Source organism: Manduca sexta, chromosome 8 (genome assembly GCF_014839805.1).
Source record: "Manduca sexta isolate Smith_Timp_Sample1 chromosome 8, JHU_Msex_v1.0, whole genome shotgun sequence".
Classification (NCBI taxonomy): Eukaryota; Metazoa; Arthropoda; class Insecta; order Lepidoptera; family Sphingidae; genus Manduca; species Manduca sexta.
The window spans coordinates 4,432,906-4,451,998 of NC_051122.1; the positions used below are offsets into that span (position 1 = coordinate 4,432,906).

Genomic DNA, 19,093 nt, shown 5'->3' on the forward strand with positions numbered 1-19,093 from the left:
AACGCTCCTCAAGAATTACATATAGAACTGGTCGGATCACATAACAACTTATACATATTATATAATGGTATAGGAAGTCAAACTGGTTGGTAACAGTTCACTCACATGACATTCATTTTAATTGATTATTATTTTTCATTTGTTGCTGACAGACTTGAGACAACGCAAGAATCGGGAAATTGAGGAAGTAATCAAACGTTACTCATGCATTTAAAGGACTAGAAGAGGAACGAACACAGTTCCTTAAGTTTATACCAATACCAAAAAAAGGTGAGCATATCAAGCTCTTCCATCTGTCCATAGCAGACTTTAATTTCGGATCTGCACAACACACTTTTTCAAGAAACGACTTGACTTAGTTGTTACTGCTGAAAGCAAATCATGTTCCAATCCCACACAATTTCCGCCGACCTGAGAATCGAGCCCAAAACCTCCCTTCCTACAGCCCATATAAACTACCCCTACACCAATCCGGCGATCAGTTACTTATCACCATATGTAAACTAGTTTCGACAGTATCACTACACATAAATTACAACTTTCCCAGTCGTAAATCTAGTGTCAGGCGTCCTGATTGTTATCTAGGTTTATTACCTAACGTTGAATCAATTTGGGTTGACATAAACGTAACACAAGATCACACATTATAGCAATTAGATCTTTATCAGACATCCGCGCTTCGATATCGTACGGACCTTGGTAATTGCAACGCTTTGACAGGTGAGTGATGATGTCTAAAATGTCAACGTTGTCTTTGAAATTACTGGTTGCGTATTTTTATAACCCGTATAAAACTCGGTGAAATAGATTTTGCTTTCAATCACTAATACCAAACAGTATTTTCTGACTTCCAATACGTCACGTACAATATTCCCTAACAGTTCGAAATAGCAAAGGATAAACTGGGATCCAGCCCGGGAGACACCTATTGGGTGTTAATAGGTTTTGTCGCTCGTAACATGACGAGTGGCGTTGAAGCCTCGATTCCACACCGGACAGCGTCAGAGCGACGCCGCCCGGCCCGTTTATCGACAAAGTTGAGCTATACGTGTGCACTCGGCCGAAAACTTCGAGGTTCTTTTACGTAATGCGGCCCACATAACGCATTCTCGCGTCGATTCATTACGCCCAGGGCGACAGTAAAACTGACCTCCTCCAGAATTGTGACTTTGTGTCGGACACTTTGCGAAAAACTTGTGTCCGTAAAATCGAATACCTCCGAGAAAGTTTCAATCGTAACCTAACATAGTTACGTACCGTAATAAATCTTTGGATACCCACTTTATAGATGAGAATAAAAGGTTAAAATCTTTTTATTTTGAGACACGTTTTATCTTCGCATGGGTTTATATTTAGCTAATTCAACAATTTTTAATTTAACTTAACCCTTTCGCCAACGTAATACATTTAGGGCGTTTAAGTTTAGTAGAAATTAAAAATCTCTCCGCTTATGCACTGTAAATTAATTAGACCACTTTTATTCATTATCATGAATTTAGTACTCTACGGCCACGAGCTGCCCTAAAACTAATTAATTTTGGAGAACAATAAAATTTCATTACATAAAAGGTTTTTTGCTTTTCTGAACCCCGACACATAGCGTAATAAAATGTTTTTATAAAGTTGTAACCTTTAAGTTGGATTTCAACACTAAAATATTATGTCACGTGATTCGTAAGTGCCTAAACTGCCAAAAACCAATAACACACGGAATTTTTATTTCTAAATTCAAATCACCATGATACTACTAATTAGTTGCCTTACAAACTCAGTAATTACACTAGCTGCCTGGCTACAATAAAATCGAAATAAAACAATGTAGTCTCCCTAATTATTACAATACAAAAAGGTAGTTAAAAACTATGTACTATAACAACAGTACTATCCATTTTCTTATCGAAATGACAAACATCTGATGATTCACATCTACAGTACAGGAAACGAGACAATTAATGTAGGTATTGGATAACCTTAGATTTGCCTTGTACCTGGGTTTTACCACAGTATTTACCTATCCATTTAGTACTTAACAACTTATCGTTTACAAAAACTTTAGTTACAACGAAGCTGTAAAATGTGTAAAATTAATAGGGGTCATTGACTAATATTCGCTCGTGAAAAACTGAGATCCTATTATGGTTTATACGAGAATTACTAAACCCAATAAAGCACAAAAACTCGTAAAATTAAAGAAAAATATTTGCACACGGCAACAGATTTCATCGAGAAAAATTAGAGCAAGCGAGCGCATATTCAAAGTACACAAAAATGCACTCAGAGTAAAATATAGGCGAGGCACAACGGCAATAAAATAATGAATACTTGATACTTTTGCTACCATACCACTCGAATATGAATGCGCAACTCGAAGTGTTAATTGGAGTCAGTTATTTTCTTATATAACTTGTACTTACTACGTGTAAATATGAACAATGACACAACAAACAATTTCGATACGTTCGTGACAAACGTGGTGTGTTCACGTAAATAAATAAGTCAAAAATGTAAAGTTACTATATGTCGAGGCACGTAACTCCACAATTTGCACGTCTTGTTCAAAATGTTATGTAAACCATTTACTTACACGTTCAAAATTTGCACTTTCGTAAGTAAAATATTGTTGAAATAAATCGGAATAAAAAATACTTTCTTTTTTTTTGTGCATATTTAATATCTCACATTTGACAAAGGCCTTTCTGTCCCACTGTGAGAAATTTAGAGAAGGGATTGGCTCGTTAGTTTGCCTTGTGGGACCGATGCGGGTTGGTGAATTTCTGCTGACGCTAAGTTGTTCAGTAACGTATGCTTACTACGAGAAAAGAAAGACAATTAAATTTCGTAGCAATAAAAATGGAATCCCCGGATTTATAAAATTTTTATCGTTAAAATCGCAACGGTTTTCGTTTCAATATTATTTTTACACTAAAAGCTGGCCGAGGAAAAGAATAGTTTATAAAAATCGATACTTTAGTTCAAAATTTTATAATTTCTTTGGCGCAACTAAAATCAATATGTTTCTTACACAATGCGCCACATGAACCAAAACTGAGCTGTGTCCTACGTAACTACACTGCGAATCAGCTAATTAGATCTATTTCGCGCTTAACGCTGAAATAAGTAAGTTCGACAGAATTTAATAGCTTTGAAAACTAAATTTAATCAAGCATTAATCGTAATAAAAACATTAGTAACTACTTTATGTAATAATAGGCGATAGTGCCAATTGCGCTAATTTATGAGCCAGTAAAAATCTCGTAACAATACTAAATAGCCTTATAAATTCGTCCTCATTTCCCCCTTTCCTAATCTAGCTAGTAATAACCTGACAATGAATATCCTGTTCTAAGAAACATTGTAACTGTTTCTAATTTTAATACAGAAACGCAAAAACTAACGCAATCTCACAGCACTCATTACTCACGGTTATTGATTGTTAAATTAAATATTTAATATCCGATTGCGAAAATAAATCAACACAGCTGCAACCCAAGAGTTCGAGTCTAGCATTCTACTATACATTCATGCATGTAGCCCATTTTTCATTGACTTACAATACAGTTTTTATTCTCTCAACGATAAGGTTCATAGTTGGTACAATCAGATGCCAGTAATGAATGGATGGTGACTGTTTGTTTTTGCACACACTGGGCTGTTTTGATTAACATGTGAACAGCATTGAATAGATGTTCCTATTGAGGTAGTATTGAACACATTGTTTCATAGACATCAAGTTCACATTGTCTGCAGAGTATGATGGGAATTTTTTCTGCCCTATGAACTATGTTAGTATTACAAAATGCCATTGATATTGGATCAGATGTGTATCATAGTTTATTTCAGAGTTATGTATACATTGATTTTTTTACAATAATAAACTTTTTTAAGAGTGTCCATGCAATAAATTACGTGTTCAGTTTGATATTTCATTGTATTTTATAGTAATACAATAAAATATATATGAAATGAAGCAAATAATAATGAAACACATAGTAGTCAACACTTGACAGTATCAACGGAGATTTAACTCAGCCATACATAATATTTTATACAATGTAATTAATATTGAAATATTAATATGTGCACTATACTATACCTTTGTGATATAGCATATACATAATTCAGTTTTTTTTACCATAATATACAAAGAATTTCTCCTAATAGTAATTTCATAGTTGAACTTTTGCGCATCTCAATTGTAATACAATACAAATATTTAATTCTAATAAGACACTGCTTCAAAATCTATTTGCTACAGCTATTTAAAATAAAATACATACTTATGCTTAGAATATTAAAGACATAGTAAAAAGGATATTCAATTTGATTATGATTTATAAAAAATAAGTATTTTAATTTATAAATCTGAATTTTATTTATAAATTTAAAGTAATTGCCAAATTATTTTTCCCCATATACTATTACACACTATGAACAATAGCTATATCTGTAGAAGATATTATATCTGTCTATCACATCTATGTTTGTAATTTCACTATCATTCTAAATTCAAAATACTTTTATAGCCACTGATAAATAATTTATAATGATATACTAGTTTCTTCAACTAATGCAGGATCACTTGAAACAACAATGATAAATAATAGTCATGATATAGTGACCTCTGGCATCACTATCAGCCCAGCGATGCCGCAACAAAAAATTAAATGTTAGACAATGAGCCAATTTAAATGTTTTAGAACTCATTTCAATTATTCTCAGACTTCATAATAAGTGTCAATGTCTTAATTATGTTCTAAATAAATTAAAATTGTACTCCTTTTTTCTTAAACTATCATACAGGGAAACTTGTGGGGAAAAAATTAAATATTGTTCTCAATAGTTACATTTTCATACAGTTTTTCTACCTCATAATACCTATTAAATAATATATTTACTATCCTACCCACATTTAATAAAGAAAAAATTACATAACTGGCACTAAAGATGCATTTAAATGTATAGTAGGCGAAAATGCCGCCAATTATGTGTGATGTCGTAACAGCAGTGTTCAGTTACTCCGGCATTACTTCCTTGATATCAAGAGCAAACAACTTTCGCTGCGGCTAGCTCGGCTGCGCATACGCAGCCCTCGGCCGCACCGTCTGCGTCCGCGCCTCGCCGAAACATATCGCTATACCCGTATGATGCACCTATATCTCAAATACACCTACTTTACATTACGCAAGCCAGCAAACACGTCCTAAACTAACTGGATCAAGTTAATTACTACACGGTACACCTCGTCATATAATTCTAAGAACAACTCCACGTAGCTCTCACAGCATTGGTTAGTTTTTAAGATACATAGACATGATTAAAAAAAGAAGAACTTACCGATTTGTTTATCGCACCAAATCCCAAACAATATAAAAACTGTCACTAACACGTTAGAACACAAAACACAGCCTATTCACCTCTTGACATCTGACATTGTTTAAAGAAACTCAACGAAATATCACATATATAATCCACCATTAAAGAGTCGAAGTAAAAGCGTTATCATAAAAACAATACGATATAACAAAAGTTGTGCAAAACGATCGCAAAATAACGATACAAAACGTAAACAGTCTACCTACTTTGACAGAATCATGCGATAAACTGACAGTTTGCTTCGCAGTTGCCAATACCAAGAGTCAAGACCACTTTCGCTTGCAAAATAATATACCAACTGAAGAATAATAATAAAAGAGGTATTATGTCATTATTTACGTAGGTATATAAAGTTTTACTTGAAAGTATTATACATTCTAATTTATGGCCATAAGATTTACTAAACTGTTTAGAATGTTATTCTAATAATATTCTATTACGGCAATCAATTGGTAACTACAGTATGAAAATTGCAGTAAGTAGTCTTTCTAACTCGACTGAGAATAAAGTACCTACACATGAAAACAAATGAATTTAACTCAAACATTTATAAGATAACCCAATATAATATTGATTGAGTGAATATTGATATAAATGAGAGTGTTCTCATGATGTAAGTAACTAAATGTGATTCTATTGCTCATACAATTTCCTAACTGCTTTTCTAGTCGGATTAGGCCTTTTTTAGGCTAGCAATATACAAATATTCCCTGTCACTTTTCGTCATCATCTCCGAGCTGTCAGTTGATTGTTATCTCTTTTTATTTCTAAAAATACTTATTTGGAGGTGGAGAAAAACTTTTCTTTGTGATTGTGTATCAAAATAAATCGTAAAGTGGCGTGAATAAACAAAGAACAATGTCAAAGTTCGAAGATAATCCGTTTAGCGATCCAACCATAGACAACCCGTTCGCTGTATGTAGCCTTTTAGTGATATGGAAAAATTAATTTCTTTCACTTTTGTTGCAATATATTACGTTGTTATAGGACCCTGCCGTGCAGCAAGTAGCACGAAGTACGAACAATGCGACCCAAGGCCTGGACGACTACAACCCCTTCGACAACCAACAGAATGCGAATCAATCTACGGTAAACACTTCTTATTAGTCATTTGCCATACTCGTAGGTGGTACGGTTTATGAAACAACGGTACCCGTGGCTGTCAAGACCACAAAGCTCTTATTAATATTAATTATTGATCATTGATAACCGTCAGCATATAAGTGGTATAAAATATACTAATTTAAATTCGAAATGTAGGATTTCCATGAAAACTTGTTTTATGTTACAAGTTAAACGATGGAATTAATGCAAATCCTACTAACACCTTATTATAGTTATAACTTCCACAGTATCAGTATAAGATATTATGAAAATAAAAATTAAGTACTACATCTTTCAGTATTTATCAAAAGTCTAAATTAAATAAAATGGAAACAATTTTTTGTATTACCTCAACAATCATTTTGAACATATCACTATAAAAATTAACTGTTTTAAAATGTAAGTATATTTTAAAGTTACGATCCCACAATACTTGGTAGTACTAGAAGACTTACATCTCCAGTGAATGCTTCCAGCCACCCCAACAACCCACTCAGCCAGCGATCATGCAGGCAGTATCACCACCAGCAAGCGGACAGTACACAAGACCTTCTCCACCAATGCAGCAATCACAAGGCCCTCCACAGAACTTCACCACAGCTGATTTTCAGGTAAACTATATTAGATACCAGTTGATAATTGATAAGTTGATCAACCATCAATTTTGGATCCACACATTCTGTTACACGCTGTAGAGTACTTTAGGGTATCTAGTAGGATTCTTTGTAAACTGATCAAAGCCACATAAAGTAATCTTAGGGATTTGTAGGTTGTTAAATTTAAGGCCAAGATTTAACATGAGAACCAGAATATGCTGATGTTTTGCTGGTACACTATGGCATGGAATGAAAATGTCAAGGGTAACTTTGTACTAAATCTGCCCTGAATGTGTTTTAATTATTAATCCAAGTAAGAAAACCTTCACTTTACACATAATTAGACCATGACAAATTGTCATCCTAAATTAGAAATTAATTAAGGCCTCTGATATTAATTTAAAAATAATCACCTTTAAATTGATTTCATTTTTTTATTTATTTTTTTATAAAAGGTTTTAAACTGATATGTATAAATCTATAAAGTGTACAGCTGCAAGTCTTCCCATGATGCTAGTATTCACTTTGTCAAATAAGCTATGTAAACTCCTGGCATGTACAGACAGATGCAGATTAATGTGATTGATGATGCAATAACTTTGGAACAATATCACAGAAATAAATAAACATGCTGGTATAGCACATTGATACTACTTATCAGTGGTGCAAACTTTTAATTATTTATTTACATACAATGATTGTTTAGAGTAATATAAGAATGTGAGTAATTTACATTTTTCAGTTCAAAGGTTTAAGTGTCAAGTCCTAATTAAGCAGCAATGTACATTTCAAATTTCATTACAATAATGAAATTATAAATATTCAAGTCTGTACACTAGATTTTATTTGAAATAGGAAATCAAAGATTCATAATATTAAGTTTTTTCATATGTTGAACTGATATAAAATCCATTTTTCAAATCATTCTATAAACTTCAAAAAAAGGCAACTCTCAGCCCACTAGTGCACAGTACAAAGGTAATAGATAAATATAAATATATGTATTATAAGCAATAGTTGCACTATATCAATAGTGACACTAGATGCAAAGTGTTGTAATGCATGATATTAATAGGCACTTTGCTTTCCCCACAACACACAACAGGAATTAAAGGTAATAAACACTTAAGACTATGATTCATTTTTTTATCAATTGTTATCAGCTTTTATAACTTTATCTAAATACAAAACAACTTTTTGTTTTATCATTTATGTTGTGTTTGTAAACTACATAAAAAGAATCTTTCAGTTTCGTGAGTAAATGCATGCACTATATATGTAGGCAAATAACAATTTATATCTATGATTGAAAAGCTAATTGACTTAAGCAACATTTTTTGCGACACTAAGTTTCATACATATTTTAAATCAGCACTTTTTTCTATGTGTTTTTTTAAAATAATAAAATTTTTCGAAAAAAAGTGTTGCTTGAGTCACTTAGCCTTTCAAACGTCGATATGTAAGTTATTTTTTTTGTTTTAGTTTCCTGTTTGTAATGAGTTAATCTAGAGAATCCAATATTAAATAGAATTCATTTGGCATGCCCGTAAACAGTTATTACACATTTAACATATTTATGTGAATGTTTAACAGTCTTACTTATTAGTGATGTAACGAATATTCGCATTCGCATATTTTTGGATATTCGCATTCGCAAAATTTCTGCGAATGTTTTGCGAATGTCAATATCAGAAAAAAAAAATATTTGAAGATAATAGTAGACTGCCTCGGTAGCGTAGTTCTACTGCATGTGCGGTACAGCAGCGCTCTAAGGTCCTGGATTCGAATCCCGGATCGGGCAAAGTGATATTTGGGTTTTTCTGCTCAGTATCAGCCCGGAGTGTGAAATTTGTGCCCGACATGGCGATAGGCTCGCCCCTGTCACACTATTAGACGGAACACAATTGGCGAAAAGTGGGTGCCCGGGTTGCGCCTCTTCATACCCCTTCCGAGATAATATTCGTAATACTGTGTGTGTGTGTGTAATAGTAGGTTAATAAAATCAAAATCTAAACTAAAACAATATTCTTCTACAATAAATTATAATTATAGTCTAAACAAACAAACAAAAAATTATAGACTCTCAAAGAAAAATACCTCTCTTTCTTAAAACATACCAATTAATTAACTATTTTTACCATGTTTTTAAGTTAGTAATTAAACTTGAGTAGAGGAATATTAAACTTTAAAAATAAACAAAATTATCGTTTACTGTAACAAAGCTTAAAAATGTAATTCTCATTAGAACTTGTAACACAATAGCAACTAAGAAATTAAAAGCAATAGAAAGAAACTAAAACAAATTCTTCTATAATTTTTTTATCAGTCTTTACATAACTTTTTAATGTTTAGATAATTATCATCTTAGATAATAATAAAATTTAAATAATCATCATAGAAAATTGGCGCCAAATTTGAACAAAAACTAAACATTCGCATTCGCATTCGCGAATGTCGGTAGCAGATATTCGCATTCGCATTCGCATTCGCGAATGTTCAAAAAATGACATTCGTTACATCACTATTACTTATAAAAAAATCGCAAACTTATGCTTAGTTAAAACACAAATTTACCTGTTCAGCTGTAAGTCAAAAGTCAAAACCCACCACCTTGCCCTGTAATAAGGTTTAAACTAGGAAACCGGTGATGTTTTCGACAGCTATTTAATCAATTCTTAACCACTTCTTAACGCTAAAACAAGTTTATAAATAAGACTGTTAATGTATAGTTAATTACAGCTTTCACATTCACTATGTATATATTTTTAAATGCTTATAATAATAATAATATCAGCCCTGTATTATATACTTGCCCACTGCTGAGCACGGGCCTCCTCTAATACTGAGAGGGATTAGGCCTTAGTCCACCACGCTGGCCTAGTGCGGATTGGTAGACTTCACACACCTTCGAAATCCCTATTGAGAACTTCTCGGATGTGCAGGTTTCCTCACGATGTTTTCCTTCACCGTTAAAGCGAACGATAAATTCACAAAGAATACACACATGATTTTTTAGAAAAGTCAGAGGTGTGTGCCCTTGGGATTTGAACCTGCGGACATTCGTCTTGGCAGACCGTTCCACACCCAACTAGGCTATCGCCGCTTTTTTAATGCTTAATTAACATATATAGAGCTGATTAGAAATAATTTTCGTTATGGAAACTATTAACTCTTAAGTCAAAATAAACTAAATCATACTTTATATTATATTCAAAAACGAAAGGCAAACTACGATAATATAGTTCACGATTATTAAAGCACTTACATTTTGACAGATAGGTGATTTCGTATGCCAGGAAGTGCATCCTGCCTATTTCAATGTCACAAGAAGCAATATAAAAAGGAACTTATATTTAATTCCTTACAATAATGTATTATTTTATGAGTATTCGTAATACCTACAATTTATTAAAACTCAAAAACAAAGTTTATAAACAAGACCACTTCTACTGTTTTAACCAATGATGTGCTATTGTAAAGTATTAGCTGCCTAACCGGAGCAAATGCGCTGTTGCTCAGCTAGTACTGAGTACAGCCATGCCCTACGCCACTCGGGTACAATTCCAACAATATTGCTGCAAATTGGTTGCCCACTCGCAACTAATAAATTGCCGACGCGTGGGATTCGTTTTCCGTTTTTGATTACGCTCCGTTCATGTTTTTGGTTCTGTACCGAGCTCAGTGGCGAATGTTTTATTTTTTGCTTCTTGTATTATATATTTTTTTTAAATAAAGTGTATAAAATGAGTGTAACTGATATCCAGAGAAGACAAGAGGAATTAGAGCGCAAAGCTGAAGAGTTAGCGCGACGAGAAGCGGAGCTGCGCGCAGGCTCTGCCGGCCGGCGGAACAACTGGCCTCCTTTGCCTGCCTTCTGCCCCATCCAACCATGCTTCTACCAGGACATCAATGTCGACATACCACTAGAGTTCCAGAGGATCGTCCGCCATCTATATCACTTATGGATGTGTACGTATACGCCTTATCGTGGTTTTTATCTCAGTGCAGATGACGTTGAACATCATGTATTCTCGTTTAAAATATTTTAGATACCATGTGATGTTTGTGTTTATTTTATATGAAGTATAATGAAATATTGCTTTATTTACACCGGTAATGACATATTATGTGCACTGTATACCAAATTTATAACAATGGTTATTCATTCTTAAATTTGCCAATAATGTTTCGATAAAATTTTAGATTTTTTTTTCTAAATATAACAATTTATTAATAATTTGTTCCAGTCCACGCCCTAGTCCTGTCACTGAACATCGTCGGGGCGATGTCGTTAATGTTCATCGGCGAGGGTTTCACGATATTTGGACTCTCCATCCTGTTCTTTATCCTTCTGACGCCGTTCAGCTTCATATGCTGGTACCGGCCGATATACAAGGCGTTCCGCAGCGACTCCTCCTTTAACTTCATGGTGTTCTTCTTCATATTCCTCGTGCAAATCATCATCACGGTCGTGCAGTCGATCGGATTCAGCGGTGGAGGTTCTTGGTAAGATGTGCATTTTTTATTGAAGTGTTTTTTTTTCTTATGGTTAATTTAAAATGTACAAAATTAAATACAGCAATGTTAGGTAAGAAGAATTCACAATAAGGCCTAATTCATTATTTACAAACAACGCCTCTAAATACTGATCATCGCCGATTAAAATTTTTGATAACATACGATTTTTTATGATGATACCATTTGCAGTAGGATATAGATTTATCTTTAAATAATTAATTAAAATCTTATCTTATTTATAGTATAAATACACTACAAAAAATTAATTGCTATTACAGCGGACTGATTACGAGCCTTTCAGCTTTCAAGCTGAATGTGGCCGTGGGCATCATAACACTGATGGTGACCATCGGATTCATCACTTGCGTTGTTGCTGACGTCATGCTCATGGCTAAGGTAAGATACACACATGGAATAACTTATACGGTTTCTCATGTAATTCCCATAAGGTGTCGTATGAAATTGATTATTTCCGAGTGTGCTTTATCATATTATTGTTTTTAGCAATAGTTGTAAGATAATCCAAATGATTCCCAAAAAATGTCATGGCCTACCTACGCCGACATTCTTTCACAGTAAAATGTAATAATCGCTTTTTAACCACATTTCAAATTTGTTCATGAACAATTTTACCATCGAAACCTTGCTTGTAGCTATTCTATTGATCTTAATTTTCGGTAAGCTACTTATAATTTGAACCTGGGGCCATAGACAATAAAATAAAAAATAAAAATTGATTTTTTTATTGATGGTAATGATGGTAATATAGTATATAATACAGGGCTGATATTATTATTATATTATTATTAACTAGCTTTTGCTCGCGGCTCCGCCCGCGTTATAAAGTTTTTCAGGCTAAAGTTTTCCATTATAAAAGTAGTAGTTTCCCGGGAGCCTATGTTCTTCCCAGGGTTTTATCTTAATACGTTGGGTAGTTTTTGAGTTTAAGACGTTCAGGCAAACGGATGCAGCGGGGGACTTTGTTTTATAATATATTTTTTTAGAACTTTTTAAGAGGAATAATCCCAACATACATCATTGTTGCATAACTTTAACCGTTTACGCAGCGCACGCAACGGAAGTTCTCAAAACTAATAAATTGTCCCCGTATTTGTAACATGTTTCATTACTGCTCCGCTCCTATTGGTCATAGCGTGATGATATACAGCCTATAGCACCCCACAAATAAAGGGCTATCCAACACAAAACGAATTTTTCAGTTCAAACTGGTAGTTCCTAAGATTAGCCATTACTGCTCCGCTCCTATTGGTCATAGCGTGATGATATATTACTTAGAGCACTCCACGAACAAAGGGCTATCCATCGCAAAAGAATTTTTCAGTTTGGACCGGTAGTTCCAGAGATTAGCCATTGCTGCTCCGCTCCTATTGGGTATAGCGTGATGATATATAGCCTATAGCAATCCACAAATAAAGGGCTATCCAACGCAAAAAGAATTTTTCAGTTTGGACCGATAGTTCCTAAGATTAGTAAACAAATATAATGAGAAAGCTTCGAACTGCTAAGCTATCGGGAGTTACACGTGTCAGTGTGAGTCAACCATAAAAGATAGACATATGCTGTCGTGGGATATTTTTTACATAATTTTAAGGAGAACATTTCCGTCATACATGATTTCTATGTAGCTTTAACCATTAAGGTTGCACACGCGACGGAAGCTTAAAAAATGGAGTAACTTCTCCCGTTTTCCCAGCATTTCCCTTCACTGCTCTGCTCCTATTAATTGTAGCGTGATGAAAAGTATACTATAACCAGCACAGGAGTATGACAAATAATTGTACCAAGTTTCGTTAACATCCGTCGAGTAGTTTTTGTTTCTATAACGGTTATACAGACAGACAGACAAAAATTTTACTTATTGCATTTTTGGCATCAGTATCGATCCCTAATCACCCCCTGATAGTTATTTTGGAAATATATTTCATGTACAGAATTGACCTCTCTAAAGATTTATTATAAGTATAGATCATGGTAAAAAGGCATGTTGTACACTGGTGCCGGTAACTACCACCACAGTCTACACTAACGAGTGTCGTTGCCAGGTGCACCGCATCTACCGGTCCACGGGCGCGTCGCTGGCCAAGGCGCAGGCGGAGTTCACGACGGAGATCATGCGCAACCAGCACGTGCAGACCGCCGCCTCCAGCGCCGCCGCCGCCGCCGTCAACGCGCAGATCGCCAACGCCAACAGATATTAACCGACACTCAATATTATAGGTAACTAACATAACATTATTATTATCATTTATAAAACCTTTTTTGTAAAAAAAAAGGTTTTGCCCATTAATTTAAAATCCCTCGTTGCAAAATTCTGTATACAACACGAATACTCCAATATATATATGAATTATTCTAGAGATATTTTTAAATAAAACATAATTTATCATTATACATTTCCACAGGTATTATTGTGTTTGGAGAAAGTCGACCTTCTGTTGTGCACATAGGGAAAATTATGCAATACATTATAATTCATCACTCAACATTGAAGAGCTTTTTATCACATTCAAAGTTTATGCAATTATAAAAAATATTCTGTGTTGCCGTACTTATTAAATGTTAAAATAGTCAAGAATTTATTGTTAATAAATTGCGATTTTTTTAAATGGCAAACGTCGCTCATATATTATTTTGAGAATTATTAATTCTAATGCATTATGGCTAATGAACGTTAGCGGACCGGCCACGATATTAAACGGCTGTGTGAATGGTATTTGTAATGAATCATTTAACTTATAACTTTTTTAATGCATAGATTTTAATGTATAGTGCAACAAGATATAATAAAAATAGTCTAGATTTTTTCACGTAAGATATACCTTTTAAAGCTTAATGATACATTTATAAATGGAATATAACAGTAAATATCTATTTTGTCGCACTGTACTTATAATATAGTTGTTTGCGCATTTTACTATTGCAAATATTTACATAAGTGATACCAAGAAATTTTAGTTTACTGGTAGCTGAATAGTGGTTCTTTTACAATGTGAGCTTACAATCGCTTTAAGGTAATTCTATTAATATAATCTGCAAGGGCCATTAAGTCTAAAACAAATCATATTTGACTTGTAGGCTCAAGATATGCATATCTTATTTGCATTAAGCTGTTATTGTAAAATTTTAATATATTTCAGGCAAGGATAAACAATGAAATGTTATTTATCACTGCAGTCATCTTCTGTTTTATCTCTCGTTAATGACATTCCAAAACAGTAGTGTATATATTCTTTCGTATATTCAAATTTGAAATTATGTAATTTTATCGATTTCTAGATATAAAGCAACCTAATTGGTGTTGTCTCGTAGTCGTTTTCGGACCATCGTACCTTGTGTGACCTCTCTTGCCCCGTGTTGAGACTATTAGATGCACAAGACTTCAATTCTAGCGTTTATTGTATTGTATAAAAATAGTATAAGGTATTATATAACTAGTCAATTGACTAAAACTGCTTTGGAAACTGACAAAACCTTTGGTATACCCGCTTATGAACTTATTTAAAGGCGCGAGTCTCGTCTGACTCGTTCGTAGATATATCGATATTGTAATCTGGGCCTAGTATAATGTAAATTATTTACCAGACCGTCCTTACCCAGATAAAATGGTAAGCGAAGGCGTGTACATTTATCTAAATGTTTAAACTGTTTTGTAACGATTAAGTCATGTTATAAACTTATGATTAATAATAAATATAGTTTCAGAATGTTTCATTATTTTATTTAAATACCAAAAAATTTTTCATGTTTTATATACATTTTAGTAAAACTTATTACTTTGCTAATGACAATCACCAACTGAAATGGATAAAAACGATAAGGATAAAACTATACACTCAGTAAAATCATAAAACCTTTTGTTCAGTTTATGAATTTCAATAAAAGTTGACCCACCATACATCAAACCTGATTACTGATTGATACATTTTCGCGATTGATAGGAAAATGCTTATTGGGGTTGTAATTTGAAATCTGGTATAGATAGTTAAGATCTGAAATCTGTATCTATAATGGGAAGAAATTGGTGTCAATAAAAAACAATCTATGTATAAAACATAGATCTATTATCTGTAAGTAAAGTTCTGATATGCATACAACTATAATTTGATTTGTATATTTACATGACTAATAACACATAGTTCTTACAACTAAAGCCGGGTCTTACAGTATGAGTGCAGTCAGACCAGTGTTTTATGACACTGTATTACTTGAGAAATCAAATAAGTTATCACTTATTCAAATAGGATTATACACCCAAACACAATACAACTGCATGGGTGTTTTGTTTTTTTAATAATATCTGATTATTTTATGTCTTTACATTATTAACATATTAAAGAAGTTCCTTATGAACACAGACTTTGCATAACTTAGAAGCCAAATATTAATAGACATGTAATTACAGTGGCTACGAAACTGACATTCAGGGTTATGTTGAAATTCAAACCCTAGTGGCAAAAGAAACTTTTACAACAGCACACAGACTAACTACATTTTGTACTGAAAAAACTCAGCGTAAAAATAGACAATTATGTTATTAATTGCTAACAAAAGTTGCGTAAAGCCAAATTGTTTCACATTTCGCAACTTTTTAGTAACAGATTTATCATAACTCAATTTCATGCAAGTCAAGTTCACACCCCATTCTGTCCATAATTTTATGTGTATATGTAGTGAATTGTTACCGCCATTATAAAAATGAAGTTATCCAACATTGCATGAAGATACTTCACTTTTCAAAACAATGTCACAATTCACTTGTTTGTGTGTTATGTCTGCGGCGCGTTGGCATGCGCGTGCGCACCGAGGCGGCCAGGGTCCTGGCTGGGGTAGTGCAGTCCCAGCGGTGCAGGCGGCGGAGGCACTGGCGGCGCCCACGGGCCCCAACCCGCACCTCCCACGCCAGGCGCGCCATAATGATGCAGGTTGAAGAAGTCGTTCGGGCGATTTGGTGGTGGAGGCATCTGCATAAACATTTCATAGTTCAGTCTATAGTATATATTCAGTCTATAGTTCATAACATTTCTATATTCTCATGTAATGTTAAGACAAAATATAATCCTAATAGTATGTCACTATTATAAATGGCCCTGTATGGTTAAAGTATAGAGACACAAACCTGTGGTGGGAACGGATGCAAGTAAGCTGGTGGTGGCGGTAAAGCTCCTGGTAGTCCAGGCACTGGCTCCAAAACTGGCGCAATTTCATTCTTCTCATTTGTACTTTGACGACCTAAGATATCAACAATTTATAATTAATTAAATTACAAACAAACCTCTCCTTTATGCCCACAAGGAATAAGAGGGTCTCAATTGGACTGGACTCAATTATTTATTAGATTAATTAAACTTTACTCAATTTAAAATATTACGTAAAGCGGTAAGAAAACAAACATTCTATTACTCTTCTTATTTTGTGTACACAATAAAAATATGGCACAAGTTAAATATTGCTTACCCTGCGATTTACCCCACTTAATAGTGAGTCGCTTGCCTCCGATAACTAATCTATTAAACGTCTTCTCGGCGGCGTGTTCCGCTGCTGCGCGAGTGGTGTACTGGACAAAGGCACATTGGGCTCTCGGCACTAAAGTAAGGGACCTAGAAACACATACGTATTTGTACACATTGGAAAATTACAATATGTTGTTACGAGAAAAGAAATAAACAGCGTATCGAAACGAAACTAAATCATCACATAAAAACTTACTAGCATAAATTTGGCATAGACAAAATGTATGACAGTATTGTTTGTAAAACAGCATTTAAATCTCAAATCAACATGATTAGTTAAAAATGATATACTATTACAATTTCATTAACAATGTATTAATTAGTAGGGGTACAACTACATTTATCAAAGTATGTAAAACATTACTCGGGATGGGGAATTAATTAAAATTTAAAATTTACAAGAAACAAATATCAAAGTGTGCCTATATCAAACTTTATGTTATGCCTGAAATAAGTAATGCCAGAAATTCATTTAGTAACCAACCTTATCTCTCCGTATTGGTAGAAGTGGCCTCTCAATTCATCTTCTGTAATATTATCAGGCAGATTCCCGACATAGAGAGTAGTAACAGTTCTATCTTCAGGTGGAGGTAGAGCAGGCATCGCAGCAGCTCGACGCATCAACTTCTCGGCAACAGGGTCATTTACACCATAATATCTGATATAAATAAGATAAACATAAATAAAGTTTAAACATTTTTGACAATAGCTGTAACAAGACATGTATTGTTATTCGGCCTTAATCAATTTTCTTGTGAAGCTGATAGGATCTGTAGGATATTGGAATTGTGGGTCTTTTTGAGTAGTGGAGATCATCTATCATCAGGGGACCAAATAGCTTATTTGCTTACTTATATAGGAATAAATAATATTCACAGTACCAAATTCTAAATGATGACAGTTATAAAACAGATACTAGAAGTTTATTCATAGCAATAGCATACACTTTTGACCAAATACCATGTAAAAAAGACATGTACCTGTCCTTAATATTCTGATCTGCCAATGGATCATCAGGGTCTGTTGGCTTCTCATGGCGGTATGGGCACTCTTCACCTCTCCTACACTCCCCTTTTACCCAGAATGAGCAGACATGAGGCCTATTTCTCTTGTAATAAGGTGCAGTTCTCGCCAAACGCAGCAACAGGTCAGAGGCACCTTTGGATTTCAAGGCGGAGTTTGACGGCTGTGTTGGATCAGAATTCGACAATTGACTATCAAGATTCTGGATATAATATTCCTTATTCACTTCATTACGAGGTAGATCATCCTGTATCTTCAAGGCGGCGTCTCGCACTTGGATTGGCAAACCGTACTCCAAGTCCAATAGGCACGTTTGACAAACATTTTTGAGTTTCGAACAAGTTTGACAGATCTCAGTTTTCTTGAAACGCATTCTGGCGCCAGGACACCAGCGGAACACTGTGAATGGTCGAGCGCATATTTTACACTCTTTCCCGTATTTTTCTTTCGTCTGTAATAAGAAATGATATTGCATTATCGACCACATCCCGACGATAGTTTTAATTAAACAGCTAAAAATGTAACACGTTACCATTCGAATGTAGGGGTTATCTCCAAGACATGTTTGGCACAGAATTGGGAAGTCCTGTAAAATAACAAATTATTTATAATATGTGCAAAACACTGACATATTTGAGAAATCTCTAAAAATGTTACAAGGAAAACAATACATACCGAATCTTCCCAATTCTGACGATTATACGTATTTGTTGATTTTGAAACAGCCATAGTACCTCACAAACTTATACTTATTTTTCAAAAACTATATTAAGAATTATTAACTTGAATTATCACAAATCACAATAAATTATGTTACAGCAGTAATTATTATAATATTTTTTAGAAATATCAACTTCAGTTTAATCATTTATACGCCATATTGGCATAAGGCCAATGCTTACTAAAAGTAGTGATGAGGTAATGAGACGTATTTACCATAACAGTTAC

At 34.0% G+C, this 19,093-nt stretch overlaps 3 protein-coding genes across 6 annotated transcripts in view; 1 reads left to right on the forward strand and 2 right to left on the reverse strand.

Moving 5' to 3' along the window:
- Positions 1 to 5,653, reverse strand: part of LOC115442728 (furin-like protease 2) — a 306,129-nt gene extending 300,476 nt beyond the window's left edge. For all 3 annotated transcript variants that reach the window (XM_030167873.2, XM_037436542.1, XM_037436541.1), the window contains exon 1: positions 5,335 to 5,653. The gene's annotated coding sequence lies outside the window, so the exon portion shown is untranslated. The remainder of the gene's footprint in view (positions 1 to 5,334) is intronic.
- Positions 5,654 to 6,058: 405 nt separating this feature from the next.
- LOC115442719 (secretory carrier-associated membrane protein 1) lies at positions 6,059 to 15,318 on the forward strand. 2 transcript variants are annotated; one of them, XM_037436394.1, is made up of 8 exons: positions 6,059 to 6,288; positions 6,361 to 6,462; positions 6,954 to 7,088; positions 10,838 to 11,042; positions 11,321 to 11,579; positions 11,870 to 11,987; positions 13,655 to 13,830; positions 14,019 to 15,318. In XM_037436394.1, the coding sequence occupies exons 1-7, from the start codon at positions 6,232 to 6,234 to the stop codon at positions 13,808 to 13,810; spliced, it is 1,032 nt and encodes a 343-aa protein (XP_037292291.1). In that variant the 5' UTR covers positions 6,059 to 6,231; the 3' UTR covers positions 13,811 to 13,830; positions 14,019 to 15,318. The 2 variants fall into 2 exon arrangements, with proteins under 2 accessions (XP_037292291.1, XP_030023713.1); XM_030167853.2 differs by having other exon boundaries at positions 13,655 to 13,829; positions 14,015 to 15,318.
- On the reverse strand, positions 15,309 to 19,070 carry LOC115442718 (pre-mRNA-splicing factor RBM22). The gene is made up of 7 exons (XM_030167852.2): positions 18,821 to 19,070; positions 18,678 to 18,731; positions 18,103 to 18,596; positions 17,607 to 17,780; positions 17,067 to 17,209; positions 16,729 to 16,841; positions 15,309 to 16,573 (listed from the first exon to the last, which is right to left on the reverse strand). The coding sequence occupies exons 1-7, from the start codon at positions 18,872 to 18,874 to the stop codon at positions 16,379 to 16,381; spliced, it is 1,227 nt and encodes a 408-aa protein (XP_030023712.1). The 5' UTR covers positions 18,875 to 19,070; the 3' UTR covers positions 15,309 to 16,378.
- Between the last annotated feature and the right edge of the window lie 23 nt (positions 19,071 to 19,093).